Source organism: Mirounga leonina, unplaced genomic scaffold, assembly GCF_011800145.1.
Source record: "Mirounga leonina isolate KUSES-001 unplaced genomic scaffold, KU_Mleo_1.0 Mir_166, whole genome shotgun sequence".
NCBI lineage: Eukaryota > Metazoa > Chordata > Mammalia > Carnivora > Phocidae > Mirounga > Mirounga leonina.
In genome coordinates, this window is record NW_023270418.1 from 15,267,815 (window position 1) to 15,285,425 (window position 17,611).

General features: G+C 49.1%; 1 protein-coding gene across 6 annotated transcripts in view; it reads left to right on the forward strand.

Moving 5' to 3' along the window:
* Positions 1-17,611, forward strand: part of PRR5L (proline rich 5 like) — a 71,430-nt gene that overhangs the window by 28,270 nt on the left and 25,549 nt on the right. For 5 of the 6 annotated variants that reach the window (XM_035012584.1, XM_035012588.1, XM_035012587.1 and 2 more), the window contains exon 4: positions 6,578-6,626. The exons of the other annotated variant lie outside the window; for it this stretch is intronic. In XM_035012584.1, coding sequence (XP_034868475.1) covers positions 6,578-6,626 — 49 coding nt within the window. The remainder of the gene's footprint in view (positions 1-6,577; positions 6,627-17,611) is intronic. 6 annotated transcript variants of the gene reach the window in all.

Here is a 17,611-nt window from a genome sequence, read left to right on the forward strand (position 1 = left end):
AGGAAAGGGGCATTTGCATGTCAGTGCACAAAGAGGCCACCTCCTTAAAATATGTCCTGTTGCAGAACTGAGGGAGGTGATCTTCGGGGGAGTTAGCAGTCAGGTTGGGGGGTACTGAGCAGCTACAGTATCAGGAACAGGGCCTGATCATGAGGAGGTTGGGTTGGATCCTGCTAAGGAGCCAGGTTGGAGGGCCTGAGTACTTGGGGCAGCCCCTAGTAGCCAGATGACACGGAAATATTGAACAGCTCATCTGGCCGTCCTGACAGATGCTGGGGAGCCATAAGCCCCGTGACTCCTGTCTCCAAACTGCTGCCTCCTCCCCTGGGCTTTTGCTGCTCTGGGTCTTTCCCCGTGTGCCAGGGACACGGTGGCCCATACCTGAGGTGGTTTCTCTCCATCCTCTGGGCTGCTCCTGCGCCGCCTGCCCCCCTGGGGTCCTCGTGCCTCTCCACCAGCCAGGATCCGGCTCTGGCCCAGCCTTGTTTACCCTTCAAGCCCACAGAAGTGGGAAGTTGAGTTGACAAGACAGTGAGGGGCGAGTTGGCGGGTCTGTGTAATAACAGGAAATCGTGTCATCTGGGGTGGTGTCTAGCCCAGTCAGCCTTAGGCGGGGAGAAGGGGGTGACATAATACAGGTCAGTGAGTGGTTCTCCATTTTTTCCCTCTTGTGGCCTTTCTGGCTTCTGACTGAACTTCGTGCCCCGTTTCCCTTGTGGGTTGGACCCATGTGAGCGTTCCTTTGCCATTACTCCCAGGTCCCCACTTCCTTTTTCCAGCTCCGTGGCTGCTGCTGGTGGTGGTTAGCAACAGGATTCTGTGTGCCTGGAAGCCACATAGGTGACACAGGCGAAGCTGGAGCCCCGTGAGCTGGGACGTCACTTCCATCTTAGTCAAGCCACCTTTTCCCCACCATCCTACCTTTGTTACCCTTTGTTCATTCAGTGAGGTCTGGCCCTAGTGTCCGGCCCCCTTCGTGAGTTTCACCTGGGTCCCTCATGCAGGCTTGGGAATGGGCTGGTCCGGCTGTACTTTTAAGATGCTGAGAAGCTGTTGGATCAAGTTCTTGGGAGTGTGGGTGTCAGGGTCTGCAACCCTGGGCAGCATGCACCTGCCCAGCCTTATGCATGCCAGGCCTGTTCTGGGAACTAACTGGTCCAGGATGAACTCTTTAACCCTTGCGGTAATCCGCAGAGCGGTATCCTTTTTACCCCTGAGCTCTGGCTGGAGAACGGGTACAAGGGACTGACCAGTGATGTTGACTTGCAAAGGTGATCGCCGACAACAGGCTTTGGTCCAGGTCCTCACACTCCATGAGGCCTCTCTCATCTCTGTCCTGTGCTTGCTGCACACCCTCCGTACTGGCCTCTGAGGGTTGTTTTCCTTGTGTTTAAAAAGCGGAGGTGTGGGCGCCTGGGTGGCTCAGTTGGTTAAGCGACTGCCTTCAGCTCAGGTCATGATCCTGGAGTCCCGGGATCGAGTCCTGCATCGGGCTCCCTGCTCGGCGGGGAGTCTGCTTCTCCCTCTGACCCTCCTCCCTCTCATGCTCTCTGTCTTTCATTCTCTCTCTCTCAAATAAATAAAATCTTTAAAAAAAAAAAAAAAAAAGCGGAGGTGTTACTACGACCTTATGGCTTTGTTTTTGGCTTAAAGGAGGAAACAGGTGTTGTGTATGTTGTGGACTGCAGTGCCTGGCACCTAGTAAGTGCTTAGTAAACTTCAGTCGCAGGACGGGGATCATCCAGCTCCATCCTAGGAGCAATCTATTTCTTATTCCTTATTTTTATTTATTTGTTCCAGTAAGGAATTACATTCCTGTTTTCAGGGAAAACACCCTAGGAGAGGGTGGAGAAAGTGGAAGGGGGCTGCCGGGTTCTCAGTCCCTGTGCCTTAGCCAGAACACGCATCCTAGGGATCGGCAATGAGAGTTTTCATCTCTTGCATCTAGGGAACCACAAACCATAGGCTCGTTAATTCTGTTGTTGTTCCGCCTGCTTTGCTCTCCTTTCTTGTGCTTTGCAAACTAAACTGGCAAAGCTAGTGAGGAAGGTTAGAGGGTGAGTTGACCTCTGAATTTAGGTCTGTGCCCCTCTAACCCCTTGATACTTGTACTCTCTGTTTTTGGGGAAGATGGCGCTCCTGTGCCTGCCGAGACCGTGGCCCTGGTGGGAAGAAATCTCTGTCCAGGCTCCGTTCGTCCCTTCTAGCACCATGTCTGACACAGAGCAGGTGTTCAGAAAATGGCTGTGATTTGGCGAATGAATTTGTGGATCTCTGTTCTCTCTCTGGAGAGAAGCTCCTGCCGAGACCCCCCTGGAGATGGTGTATCAAGACAGAGGCGTGGAAAATCCCTCTTTCTCTCAGTTCAGCTAAGATCATGTTTTTCAGAAGTACTCTTTCCTTGTAAACCAAGTGCAAACAGAATAAATGCCGAGTATAGAAACCGGATGGAGATTTTGCAGTATGACTTAGCGGCAATCTGCTCTCCGATGGCTGGGCCAGCTCTGGCCTCCTCCCCACTTTTCTCTCTGGGTTGAATTCTCAGGCTGCCAGGCTGCGTTTGGGTTTGGGTTGGCAGGTTCTCCGGCCTTGTGGGATTCTCCGATCCCTGGGAGCACCTGCTTCCTGACATTGCAACCTTGATGGGAACTCCCTCCCAGAATTTCTTCTAGGCTGCAAGCCATTTGGTAGTAACCCTGGTGGTGATTTTTGTTAATTAAATTAAAAAACATTTTTTTAATGTTTTTTTCATAGGATTCACAGGGTACAAAAATTTTAAATATATAATGAGTTATACAATAAAGAATCTCCATCTCTTGTACCCCAGAAACCCAGTTCTCATTCAACACCCCCCCCAAAGAGAATTATTATAACAGCAGTTTATTGGACATTCTTCCAGACCTTCTTTATGCATATGGAAGGAACATATATATGGAAAAGCAGCCGGGGACACTCAGCAATTTGTAGGAGGTCCACAGACTGGGGTCTGTATCTCCTTGTAACTTCAGGGAATAAAGTTTGCTAAAGTGTTTTGTTGCCCTACTTAATTTCCAGCAACAGCTTCAATTTTCTCCAGCTCCTTACTTGGGGAGATGGATAGGAGGGGACAAAGCCCAGTGCATTTATATGTAATTTTTAAAATGCATTCGTGCTTCGCCTGCTTGAAAATCAAGGCGCTATTTCAGTTCAAAGGGCCTGTTGGAAACCAAATAACATCACTGTTCCAGAGCAGTTAAGTTCAAAGAACAGATGTGACAACTGAGTTAATTGGTATTCTGTAAATAAAAATACATATTCTTATTTTTCTCTTATCTTTTCATAAGGTAGCGTATTATACACACTGTTCAGCATCTTGCATTATTTAAGACTTAATATAACCTAGATCTTTATGTACCATTAGAATTCTTCTCTCTCTTTTTTAACAATTGCATAAAATTCCATTGTAAGAATGATACAATTTTTTGCAAGTACTTTATTGGTGCCCATCTGTGTTGATTCCTTTATTTTGCTGCTGCAGAAACTCCGTACATATACGCAGTGACCTTGTCTAACACAAAACATGCTCCGAAGTAGGACAAGTTTTGTAAGGGACAGAACCACTTAGTGATTGGCACCCCTCGCCCCCAGGACAACAGAACATTGACCTAACTGATCCGATGGGGTCTATTCTGTTCGGCTAAGTCTATATAACAAGACCTAGTGGACAGGGTTTTGAACTCAGGAATTGAGGAAAGGACACATGTCTGGTTCTCTTACCATACCCGGTCAGAAATAGTCCATTAATTAGGTTGAAAGTATAGAAGGCGGATCGTTGTGCAGATTCCTGTGTCTGGTTCCTCCTCAGTAAAGGACCGAGGATCTGAGTTCCCAGTGTGGTAGAAGCACATATATATGGAAAAGCAGCCGGGGACACTCAGCAATAGTAGGAGGTCCTCGCCTTGCGCTGCTCGTTCTTCTCCATCACCATCTCACTGCTCCTGGTATGGCTGCTTCTAGCTTCAGTCCTAGGAGTTCCAGTCTTTCCGCTGTGCCTTTGTCTTGGCAGCCATGTCAAGTTCCCTCCTTAGCCTCTGCTCCTTTATCAGCCGGTTTCTCCCGCAAGCTTTGTCTCCCTGTAATGCTCTGCAGAATTCCGGCCGTGGCCACGGCTGGTGGCAGCCCTGGCAGGACCGGAAGGTGCTGTACCTTCCCCTCACTGTGAGCTGTAGCCTTTCTGCCTCCCCTGATCGGTCGGGGACCGTGCTTCTCGGATTCCTCGGTTGGGTAGCGTGGTGATGCTCCCAAGTCCTGCCCTGAAAAGTCCCTGGGCAGTCATCACCTGTTAACCACGTCCAGCCTTGATTAACGATGCTCACATTTACGTGGATCCCTCCTCCACTGTTCTCCGGGAGGGTTTCCCATAGCAGTTGACCTTGAAGGACTACCCTTCCCACGGACCTCTTTCTCCTTGCACTTTACCCAAAGCATCTTCACGAGCACAGTTTCCCAGCATGGATTCCTCGGGGACACCAATTCCATAACCCATTCTTTGGTCTCAGAGCCGTGTCCGTCCCTCAGCATCATGAGTACCCAAGACGTGCTTGGGAAACTCTGTTTGGGGCAGCCTGTTGTTATTAGGACGTGTTTTTCCACCTTTTGAGGAAGCTTGGCTTCTTCGCCTGTGGTTCCGAGGCTTCCCGGTGGCCATGAAGACCTTGCTCAGGGGTGCCTCCCCTCTAGTAGTTAGAAACGGCCTCCCTGACTCTTCCTGTTTGAAAGCCTCCATCTGGGGCTGCCCACTAGGTTTCTGTTTCTGCCTGAGAGAAGGCTCTAGCCTCCCAGAGCGGTGATGAGCGCCCGGCCCATGGCCTGCTGACTGATGAAGGTTCCCCCGCCTCTTGTCAGACCTGCCCACATCTGGGAGAGCTGCTGGGTTGTGTTTGTGGGGTAGCCTTCCAGGAGCCCGCCGTGATACTGGATTTCAAAATGCAGTATCCACCACACGCACATTGTCGGTCGTGGGAAAAAGAAGTTATTTTCCTAGCTCAGCACATGTTTGCAGCTTTCCAGGGGTCTTTCTGGTATGAGAATTTAGATTATGGAGGTCTCCCTCTTTTTCTTTTGCAGTCCTGTTGCGTCTATGGTCTGCGCCTAATGATACCTCGCTGTAACTTCCTGTTTCCCCTCCAGCAACATGTGGGGAACGCATTCTTGGGGGGGGAGTGGATAGCGGCAGCTGTTGTCAGAAGCCTGAGCACTTGCCCCTTCATGACCATGACTGGTGGGATGGGTCAGTGCACTCATTTGAAGTGGTGAAGAGTGTACCCCCCAGGGGACTCACCGGCTCTGGGGAGCTATAGCAGTGGGGCCAGTCCCATGATTTGTCACAGGGAGAAGGGGTCTGGTGCCAATACCTCTATGTTTAAAATTCGTTCGAGCTCTCAAGACTCTGAGATCATCTTGCGAGTGTATTTATGAGCATGCTCTCCATCCGCAGCACCGAGACCTCCTCTCTGTGTTCACTTCTGCATACCTGGTGCCGGCACAATGTCTGGCACATGAAGCTCAAGAAATGTTTGTGGCTGGATGAGTAAAATCTCTTTTCCCAGTTGTTGCCCCCTTTGGAGGCTTCCTCAGTCGCTCGGGGATGAGCGGCAAGACCAGCCCAACCGTGGCACCAAGTTGAATGTCCTGGTGGATTTGGAGGAGAGACAGGGTGAGATTATGGGGAAAGATGTTGAATTTGCAGAAGGCTTGGCTTTGAATCTTAACTCTGCCACCGGCTTATTCTGAGGACCTCTCTGAGCCTCCGTTTCTTTTTTTTTTTTTTTTAAGATTTTATTTATTTATCTGAGAGAGAGAATGGGAGACAGAGAGCATGAGAGGGAAGAGGGTCAGAGGGATAAGCAGACCCCCCGCTGAGCAGGGAGCCCGATGTGGGACTCCAGGATCATGACCTGAGCCGAAGGCAGTCGCTTAACCAACTGAGCCACCCAGGCGCCCCTAAGCCTCCGTTTCTTTATCTGCATGGGTGGGATAATGATTGCTCTCCTCTTGCACATATTTCACAATCTTGGGTTGAAGAATGTATGGCAAATGTGTTTTAAACCATAAAGTCTGCAGATGTGGAGGATTCCAAAATTATAGTCTTTCTCCTCTTTGCTTTTTTTTTCCCCCCTTCACATGAAGCCAGGTGCCTTGTCTTGCCTGTACCAACACTGTTGGACTCTCCTGTGCTTGGGGCATGATCTCAGGGTCGTGAGATCGAGCCCTGTGTTGGGCTCTGCGCTGGGTGTGGAGCCTGCTTAGGATTGTCTCTCTCCCTCTCTGTCTGTCCTCCCCCCTCCTCTCTCTCTCTCTAAAAAAAAAAAAAAAAGAATCTTCTGTGGCAGCCTGGATCCCCCTGTAGGATTTCCATTGCCTGAATTCCCTAATAACTCTTGTGCAGAGGTATTACTAAGCCTAGCACACTCCCTTCTTAGACCTTGCCTTGGCCCCTGTACCACTGGTGAGCACTCCGTCATTGTCACGTATCTATGAACTAGACACCAGGCGCTGTACCATCAAGGGCTGCTTGACGGTGTTTCTCTCTCCCCAGGAGGCTGCTGAAGAGTGAGCTTGGATCCTTCATTACAGACTATTTCCAGGTAAGCTGCGTGGGTCTGAGTGTCTGTCATTATAGTGTACGTGGATGCATGTACCATTCCTTCAACATCCAAAATTACGGACACCGAGTCCCTGATACGGGCAGGGCCAGTGTGGTCCCTCCTTTTATGGAGATGATGATCTTGGGCAGCAGCTCTCAGGCTTTTTTAGTCTCAGGACTCCTTTGTGCTCTTAAAAATGACCACTTATTTGGGTTATCTCTGTCTGAATCACGATATTGGAAATGAAACCTGAGAAACTTTAAGATATTTAATTCATTTAAGTCATAAACCTATTACACATTAGCCTAAACAGCATTTTTATGAAAGATGGCTTTTTCAGAAAAAAACAAAACAGAAGAGTGGCATTGTTTTATGCTTGCAAATCTCTGCACCGTCTGGCTCCAGAGGAGGTAGCTGGATCCTTGTATCTGTTTCCCATGCAGTCTGTTGCGGTACTGCACATCATGTAGTCGCTGGAAAATCGCACGGTACACCCATGGAGGATGCAAGGAAAAGGGCAAATTGTGGCTTCGGGTTACTGAGGAAATGGTTTTGACCATGTGGGCAAGGTCTAAGGATCTCTCGTGGGACCCCAAACCACACTTAGAGAATTGCTGCTTGAGTGACCTTCCATCCCACCCCCATGGATGGCATCTAAATCACTGTAACTGTAGGTATCCTTCAGCCAAGTTGTTTCTGGTCGCTAAGCCTCCCGGTCTGTCCTGTTAAAGACGATTGGATCAGGGGATCTGACATCCCTCCTGCCAAAACCCTATTTTTACGGGGCTATTGAATTCAAGGTTCCAGTCTCACTTGGAAGATGGTCTCTAATCCACTGATACAGGTGGTTTTCCTGATTCTAACCACAGGCACATGGGGACGGGGGAGGGCATGGGGACGTGTTGTTTGACTGAGTAACTCACTGGGTGACACTTTGGTGAAGTCAGAGTTCCTGTTTTTCACTTATTAGTTGAGTGGTCTTGGGCAAGATGCCTTGTTTTCCCCATTTGTAAAATGGGAATAAAAATATGACCTACCTTAGAGGTCATTGTATGGGTTACATGAAATGACATCCGTAAAGTACTCGGCACATAGTGTGTGGGGAGGGAAGTGGGGGAACAGAGTGGGGGAGTGGTCAAGATCATGCCCCCTAAAGCCAGACTACCTGGGTTCAGTGCCCAGCATAGCCACGTACTAGCTGTGTGACCTTGAGCAATTTGCTTTACCTCTCTGTGTTTTAGTTTTCTGTTCTATAAAAACAAGGGTAATAGGACCAAACCTTACAAGGTTGTTGTGAGGACCGACTAGATTATTATTTGTTAAGTGTCAGGAACAGTGACGAGCACAGAGGAAGACAGAGTAATGTGGTCGTTAAATTTATATGTATGCATATTTGTTATTCTAAGGTGTCATCCATCCCTTTTAATGGGAAAGTAACAAAAACAGAAAACATCTTGGTTTCAGGTTGGTGATGTTATTCCATATCCAAGGAGAACATACTTTTAAGACCATTTAAAGAGTTTTTAGGTCTTAAAAACAACACAGGCATTCTTTTTTTTTTCTTACCAAGATTCAGGAAGCTTAAACTTTTATGTGCACTTTAATTTTTTTTAAGATTTTTTATTTATTTATTTGACAGAGAGAGCACACAAGCAGGGAAAGCAGCAGGGGGAGGGAGAGGGAGAAGCAGGCTCCCTGCTGAGCAGGGAGCCTGATGCAGGGCTCAATCCCAGGACCCTGGGATCACGACCTGAGCCGAAGGCAGACGCTTAACCTACTGAGCTACCCAGGCGCCCCTTATGTGCACTTTTAAAGAATGACAGATGTCAGTCCTTTAAAACACACACACACACACGTGTGCGTGCACATGAACGCACGCACACGCACACACACGCACAGAGCAGAAAATGGCCGCTATAAATCTGGACAAAGCAAGACTCAACGGAAGCCTGGAATTCAGTTGGCTCAGAGGTCTCAGCTGCTCGAAAGAAGGCCCGGGTCCAGGGAGAGACAAACGTAAAGATTAAGAAAGAGGTAATTAGTTACAAATGTGAATCATCTCTGTTGCCCTTGACTCAAAGGTCAGTCTTGTCCTCAGCCTCTCCTCTTGCTCTCTGTAGGGATTGATTTTTAAATCCAACTCCAGAGAAGTGGTTTTTCAATCAGTCCTGGAGGAACCTGCCCAGCCGGCCGCCTTCCTCGTTGACATTTAAAACAGACAGCGTTTGGTGTGGTTTCCATCGGGTTTTAAATGTCAGTTGTCTTTTGGCACAGGGGGCTTACCCCTAGGATGGGTGGGGAAGGGCATTTGGGTGGGGACTTGTTTATCTGGGAAGCCCTGAGGTTTTGGGGGGCGGTTAATGCTGCTTACAAAGTATGCCAAACACTTAACTAATAACCACATGTCATTTTTTTTTCTATCGAGAGCTTAATCAGACAAACTGCTTGGTGAAGAGTGAGTCTGACAGTGTGGGGTAGGAACTGGTTTTCACAGTTTTGAATCTGGTTTTTCCTTAGTGTAGGGTGCTAGATGGGAGAGAGAGCTAGCCTGGACGCTGTCGAGCTGTCTGCTTAAATGTAGGTTTTAAGTCTCATGTAAGGAGCAGAGCCCTTTTTAAAAATGGTGTCTGGTTCCCCAGTCCCTGGAAGGTACCTGGCATAGAAGAGATACTCAGTAAAGTTTCTTGCAGGAGAGGGAGGTAGATGATTTTAGGTGGTAGAGGCAGGGGCGTTAAATAACATTCGCCTTCGTGGCTGGAAATTATTTCCCTTCTTTTTCCTTTAGCGCTGCTGATTGTGCCAGAGAGAGTCTTGGTTTGCGAGTCTTTGACACTTCTGTGGGACTTGGCGATCATGTTTCAGGAAGACAGAGCAGGCCTCAAGTGTAGAGCCTTCAGCTAGGGACACTAATTAGGATTTCATAACCTTTTTTTTTTTTGCTTTGAGTTGATGGTTGAGTTACATTCTATTTATGGCAACTGATGTTACTATAGTTTCATTTTTAGACATATGTATGTTTTAAAAGCGGATGGATTTAAGAAAAATAGTCTGCAAAGATAACAGTTTAGGTGGCCCTGGCTATGGCCAAATGCTGAAGGTGGTTCAAGAGAGACTCGGGTTTGGAGAGCCCCGTGCTAGGCACCTCTTGGAAATGGGCTGGTCCCAAAGCCATGCCAAGTAGAACTCTCCATGAGGGAGGATGGAGGGGAGGAGGGGCATCCAGGAGGGAGGGTTCTAGAGGCCAGCCTTCACATTCCACTGGCAGATGGAAAGTCTGAATGGGTTCCAGGAAGAACATTCCTCCAGCAAGGAGGAGGGCAGAAGGTCTGGGGACAAATAAGGAACAGAACCCAGGGGTGGACAGGGAAGACCCCAACACCATGGATGTGGCTGTTGGTGAAGATGATGAATGGGCTCCTTGGGCACTGGGCTTATCTATGTGGAGGGACAGATGGCCCCCTCCTGGGCATTCAGCAGTGGACTCCCATCTCCTGGGACCCAGACCCCCAACCCAGACATCTCTACTTACAAAGCCTTCTTTGTGACGCTGCTTCTGAAAGTGAACATTCTCACTTTGTAGCTTTAAAGAAAGAGTCACAAAAGAATATTTTCAGCGAAGAATAATGAAAATGACCTGAGGTGAAGGCAGAGGGGAAGCAGGTGGAAAAACAGTGCTTATCTTGTGTCTACAGACACACAGGAGACAGGCCGTCTGAGCCACAGAAGCACAGATAGATTTCCAGAAGACACTGATCCCCCCCAAATCTGACATTTCCAGCATTTTCTTTTTCCCTCTGTTTTGCATTGCGCCTGGAAGGAGGGTTGGGGTTTCCCAGGGGAACTCTGTATCATAGAGACAGCTCTGTGGGATAATTCATTCCTTATAACTTTGGAAACCAATGAAATGCTATGCATTTTTGTATCACCTAATTAGTGGTTAACCACCTTGGTGGTGCGGGGCATGGGGATGCGAGGAGTTGCAGACAGCGTTTTCTGTGTTCCTGTATCTGCTGGTGTTGCCGTGGCTGCTGCAAGCTTTCCCCTAAGCCCAGAAAGTTAAATTCCTTTTGGTTTTGCTTGATGCAGAAACTCTGGGGTGCCTGGGTGGCTCAGTCGTTAAGCATCCGCCTTCAGCTCAGGTCATGGTCCCAAGCGAGCCCCGCATTGGGCTCCTGCTCCACAGGAAGCCTGCTTCTCCCTCTCCCACTCCCCCTGCTTGTGTTCCTGCTCTCGCTGACTCTGTCGAATAAATAAATAAAATCTTAAAAAAAAATGAAACTCTGTCTATCGTCAGTGGCTCTGAAAGTACCTAGGAAAGGGGGAAATTTAGTCACCCTAATGCCTAAAGGTGATGGATGACCTGGTAGCGTTTGATACAAATACCTCCCCCCTACTACCCATATCTGTGAGTCCCAGGAGGCCAGTTTCCTCCTTAGCTCTTCATTATCAGGGAAAATTCATTGAGGGTTTATGGCAGAGCCGAAGGAGGAAACATCGAAGCATCGTGGCCACTGTGGAGTTGGAGATTGCAGGCAGAACAGGGATGTAGATGCATCCATGCAGATGCATACCACACTGTGTCGTGTTAACTGAAAACCCGAATGGATGGTAAGGGCTTCCAAAGAGGCCCAGAATAAGTAGATTTTGTAGGGGGCAAAGATGGGACTGGTTAGAATCCACAGCTAGCTGGGTGGAGAGACGATAAAAAGTGGGGAAAATCACTTGTGTGTGATTTTTTTTTTTTCCCAAACCCAAATGGAATAGAGAAGAAAAGTTTTAGCTCCTCTTTGGTCAGCCTGGGAAGTCTTCTCCAACCGATGGGATTCCCCAAATGGAAAAAGATGATCAGGTGGACAGAGGGTAGCAAGGGATGGAGTGTTGAACAAGTGGGCTGAGCTCCAGCGAAAAGACAAGGAGGAGGGGAGGGGATGATGCCTTTAGGTGAGAACATTGTTACAGCTTGTGTTTCGGATTTGGCCAATACTTGGAAGAAAGGCATTGTGGAGTTCGTAAATATGTGGGGCAGGGGGTGCCTGGAAGCTTTCCTTGGCTGCTGTGAGGGGAGAAAATAGGGTGGTACCCTGTCTGGGGGCTTTGAGAAAGACCCCTGGATGTTTCAGGCTACTCTCGTGAGGGGCCGCCCGACAGACCGCCCTGTTATCTTTCAGCAGCTCTGCCATACTTCATCCCTTCGACAATTACCTGCATTCTCTGCAATTATTTGAATATTTTTATTGGACTTCTCTCAAATTTTATGAAGGTAAGTGGAAAGGATGGGTCTGGTGAAATTGATAACCGTAAGTCTTCATATAATTGAGATCAAGATGAAACTCAACGGGCACGCCGACATGGCAGGTCTTTAGCCTCACTGGCCTTAGGGTAGTGAACATTCAGTTGCGAAAGAAAGAACACGTAGGTGCAAAACGCTGGAAGTATATCATCCGCAGATGAGGTGTAATTAATTAGGGATTTTATAATCCCTCTTAGCTCTACGGGAGCAGAACTCCTCCTTATATCATGTAAGTGTCTCGTTCCACATGAGGACGTGTGTTCAGGAAACCATTATGTATGAAATTGGGTGATTTCCCATAGAGCCGGCAGGAGCCGGGCTCAAGGGCACTGATGGAGGAGGGGCGGCAGGTGTGTGTGTGGGGGGGAAAGGGGATGCTTGAAATGCACGCGGTGTTCAGATACCGGGACACGTGCAGAGGTTCAGTGGCCCATGAGGAATAACGACTGAGTTGGAAGGGCTGAGAAATACTTGTTAGGCGTGGAAAGCAACAGGGCAACTTTTTCTGAGGCTGGCAAAGATCTATAAGGAGGACCAAAGCGATGACTGTCACGACGGCTAACACTTTGTCGCATTTATGCACCAGGCACTGTCTTAAGCTGCTGGCTCTCAGGAGTGTGGTCCCCGGACCGGCATCTTCATTGCCATCTGCGAGCGTGTTGGAAAAGCAAATTTTCAGGCCCCACCTCAGACTCAGAGAATCAGAAAGTGTCCGTGATTCTGACGCCCACGCAAGTCTGAGAAACGCACTAAGCCTTTTCCCCAGGCCACGTTACTTATTCCTCCTGACAGCTGATGAGGAAGATTTTGCTCTTACCGTTTTACGGATACTGCAACTGAAGTCCAGAGAAGGGAGGTTACCCAAGATCACACAGCTAGGAAAAGGGAGAGCAGGTATCAAACCCAGGCCACCTGGCCACAGGAGAAAAATCTGGGTTCTACTTTTAATGTTAAAGGATGCCCTTACGGCATCCTATGAAAAACCCCAGGGAAAAAAATTTCAGTGTTTTAAAATTTTATTTGTTTAGGTGTCCAGTGAAACAGACATGGACTGTTTTTAAGCTTCCTTGTTAAACAACTTTTTAAAAAAAAAGATTTTATTTATTTACTTGAGAGAGAGAGCGCACAAGCAGGGGGAGGGGCAGAGGGAGAAGCAGGCTCCCCGCTGAGCAGGGAGCCCGATGTGGGACTCGATCCCCAGACCCTGGGATCATGACCTGAGCTGAAGGCAGACGCTCAACCGACTGAGCCACCCAGGTGCCCCTAAAACAACTTTGTTAAAAGCCCCAATTCACCCTCTTAATGACCACTGAAACGGTACTAAATGAAGAATTAGCATTTGTAACAAGTTTTAAATCTTCACACTCCATCTGGGGATTTCTGTCTGGTCTCATCGCCGCCGCCCCCCACACACACCCCAGAACTGGTTTATTAGGAACTCTCTGGACTTAGGGGTGAGTTGTGTTTATGAGCCTTCTTGTTGCTTATCTAGAGGTATCCAGGTTCACAGGAAATGCAGACATCCTTAGAGACGACGACTGAACTTTCAAAGTCGCAGAGGGGAAAAAAGGAGGTGGCCCACCATTTCCATCACTGGCTGGGTGCCAACGCCAGGAACCTTTGTAGACCTTGGTATCACTGGAAACATGCCTGAAGTAGAATTGTTGGTTAACACAAGCTCTCAGGAGGCAGAGAGGGGCATGCTTCTAGACGCCTCTGGGGTCGGAAAGAATGTCGCGTTTGGGAATGGAATCTGCTTGCGAGCCAGGTGTTTGCCTTGCTAGACAGTGAGTAGATCGCAGAGAGGGAGGCCCTGAGAAAGTATTTTTGGAGAGGCAGAATTTGGGACACTGGTTGCAGGGTCGGGCAGCAGGAATGACCCAGCTGAGCTGGATGGAGGCTTTGTGGTGGAACTGAGTGACATCCCCCGAGATAGCTCCCAGTTCATGTGAACTGGGAATTGATCCCCTCTACTTTCCCCTGTGGGCAAGGACGTAAACAGTCTCTCCAGGTGACAGGGCAGGAGAGCATGAGGGCTGAAAGCACCAGCCCTTCTGCCAGGTACATCTGGATCCCGGTCCCTGCTGGAACCCTTACTGGCTGGGTGACTGCGGGCATGTCACTTAACCTTTCTGAGCCTGGTTTTCTGAGTGGTAAGCTAGTTGTGATCATGATGCCTACTTCAAAAGGTGGTTGTGGTTCCTAGAGGAGATGTTCTATACGCAAAGTGCTTGGTACAGAGGGAACAGTCAACATACGGTAATTTGTATCTTTGTATTTTTTATTATCATTGCTAAAATAGACCAGGGACATAGAATGGGAGAAAGACCTGCGTTTGGATTCAGACCAACCTGGGTGCCGATTCTGGTCTCACATTTACTGGTTGCTTCTCTGAGCCTTGATTTCTTAATCTGTAAAACGGGCATAGTTTGTGGCAAAGGTATCATGAGCTAGTGCATGCAGAGGGTTTAATACAGTGCCTGACAAGAGTAAAAATCAGTAACTCTCCTGTCCTTCCATCATCATCATCATCGTCGTCACTGGTAAATCAGTAGAAGAGCGGGTGGCCAGTGGCCTTAACATTTACAGAATTCCTGCTGTATGGAAAGTTCTTTCCCCTGGGAAGATGGGGGTCCTTGTCCTTCTCCCCACCCCCAAGCCTAATGGGTTCCCTGTTTTCCTGAGTCCCTCCGGTGGGGGCGGGGAGGTGCCTGCCTGACAGGAGGTGCATACTGGTGACGAGCCCACCTTCTCCTCACCTCCCCTGCCTCTTCCTGCCTGATTTCCCGTGATCACCTCAGTGGGATGAGCTGAATCTGTCCTGCCCGGTCAAGGTTGGGTGGTTTGGGTGCCTTTCCCCAGACAGCCTTGTGTTTTGCATTTTTCCTAGCTGAACTTCACTTTTCTATGGGCAGCCTGTTTTGGGGATGTCTTAGAAAAAATAGACATGTCAGCTATTTCTCACGTCTAGGCTCCTCTGCCCTTTCATTGAAATGCTGTGTATTCCACCGCTAAGTTCATTTCCGGGGTGGGGGCGAGGCACTAAGTAACCACGGGCCTCATTCCAAGTCCCAAATCATTTCCTAGGAGCTGCTATTTCATGTAAGTGTTTTTTTAGCTTGAAGCCTTAGGCCTGGGGAGGTGGGGGGGGGGGCAGTGCCTGCTGCCATGGGGCAGGGAGTGGGACCAGAGAAAAGTCAGGTTCTTTCCAGCTCTGGCCCCCCCCAAGGCTCCATCACCACTGCCCACAGCGAGCAGATACTCGGGACCTTCCGGAGTCAGGCACTTGTCAAGGGCTGGGAATGCTGTGCCGTGAGTTCTAGGGAGAACAGGTGCCTAGAAGGACCACGCATGATGGATGCCCGATTCAAGGGTGGTTCTTCTCTCTCCTTTTTTTTTTTTTCCTCCCCGCCTCTTTTAGGTCTCAGCAGCCTTAAGCTCCACAGATGTCCAGGAGGCACATCCTTAGGTGAAGTGACCAGCCGACAAGGCGGGCTTCATAATTTATAGGGCCCAGTGCAAAATAAAAATTTTGGCCATGACCAGGGTGGGGAAATCAGTCTCCCCTTCCTGTGGGCCTGCAGCTGCAACCCATGGTGGACAGGCGACCCCCCAAGAGATTGTAACCTTTGCACCCTCAGTACACAGATCAGGGGTGGCCAAGAGCCCCCCTCTGAGCCACCAGCACTTGAGCCACCCCTCTGGCAGCTGGGCGGGGAGGGCTGCCACCAGGCCCCTCCCCGGGATGCTGCAGGGCATGCACCCAACCTTACCCTCCCTGTACCTGTGCCTGGGCCCCCACCGACAGGACCCTTTTCACCATCTGGGGAATAGGAGGATAGTGGGAGGCGGGCAGGGTGAGGGAGACCCTGCAGTGGGGCCAGCCACCAGGGGGTGGGGAGCAAGTGTGAAATACCCCTCCTGGGGAGGTGGTAGGAGGCAGGACCACAAGGGAGCTGAGACCCCAAGCACTTGGTACGTCCTCCATGGCCCCAATTTCACTTACATAACACAAGTTCAAAGATAAAAATAATAAGAATTGAAACAGTAACTGCAGAGCATTAAGCCCAAGTGGGAGGCCCTTCCGACCACGAAGCCTGCAGTCACACAGGACCCTAACCTCCGCAGGGTCCTGCCTGACTGCAGATTCCCAGGAGAGAAGACCATTGGCTCAGTTTGGGGCCTGCGTCAGGGGGTGGGGTCGGAACCAGGCCAGTTGGCTAAGCCGACAGTGCAGCCTGGGGTCAAGGGGTTTGAGCTTGCACAGTGGGGCAGAGGTCCATTAAGTGGATGACAGGTGCTTCTCCAGAAGGGATGGGGGGGGCTGTGGGCTAGGCTGGCCCCAAAGGTCCTTCTTCTGTGCACACGTGCTGAATAAAATCTAGAGACTCATTTCCTGGAAAAGGAGTCCACCCAAATACCATCAAAACTGTGTGTGACCAGTGGATTTTGACCGCAGGGCTGGGGAGATGGCAGCATGGCTAGATGCTCCCTTCAGTCCCTTCCTGAGCCCAAGTTTTTGTTGCTCTTCTTTGGTCTAAGTTAAGGATTGCCATGCTGTGTATCATGAGAATTTTAAAAAGAGTATTTTCTTTTCCATTTCTCTCTAATCCACAAGTAATTTATTTTTCTTAAAAAAGAACAAAATGTTTTGTTTTTTCCAAATGTATCCTTGAAGGGGGAAGATCTAGGAGAGAGAAGGAAGGAGAACCCGGGCCATCTCTTAAAGTTTATCCTTTAAGATCCAGACAAAGTGATTTTTACCCAGTGAAGAAATGTCAACAAATTTAGTGATGCTGTTTTTCTCTTTCTCCCGTCTTATACACATTCTGTCTCTTGTCTTGATGTCTTAAAAGTTCAAAATGGTCTTTAGCACCAAAACAGGCAACATACACTCTCAGCAAATGTTCATTAGCATCTGCCGTGTTTGGGGCCCTGTTCTCAGAGCCTCGGGCACTAAACTAAGAAATGGTCCTTACCCCCTAAGGACCTAACACATAGGATATAGGGTTTGAATTCATTCCTTTGATTAACTCAGGATCTGACCTGGACCTAGCACATGCAGACCCAGTGCATTTTCTCTCTCCATCTCCCAGTAAACTTCTGGTTCTCCCCCAGCCCCGCCATTGGAAGTGTAGATAATCGCAGTGATGGAACACACTCAGGAAAGTTGCATTAAGAGGGAGGCTTGATCACATTTGCAGGCGCATCGCAGAGACATGAGCTTTTGGAGGGTCGTGAAGCCGTTTTGGAAGAAGCCTGGGACACCCGTGTGGTATTAGAAGTGGTGACAGAGAGCCATGGCATCAGGAGCCCTCCCACAGAGCACCCAGGGATGTTCTGAGAACCTCACCGGTGGGGGGGGGGGGGAGTAAGGGACCCACGCAGGGACCTAAGGCCCCAGTTGTTCAGAAACATGCCGATAGAGTGACTGCCACGTGGAAGCACCTCTGTAATCTTTCCCGTCTGGCTCAGCTGCCGCAAAGCCTTGCTTCTGAGAGTCTAAATTGGGTGCCATGATGGTTGCTTGCTTTCTGACCCAGAAGCTGCTGGGATTCGTTTGCTAGGCTGGAAGGGAGAGGACGCAGTTGGGGTTTCACCTTAATTACCTGTTTGTTCCAGTTCTTTGTAAAGGAATTGATTTTTTTCTTCCTTTAACAGAGTTGGTGTTCTCCCCTGAGATGTCACTCTAACT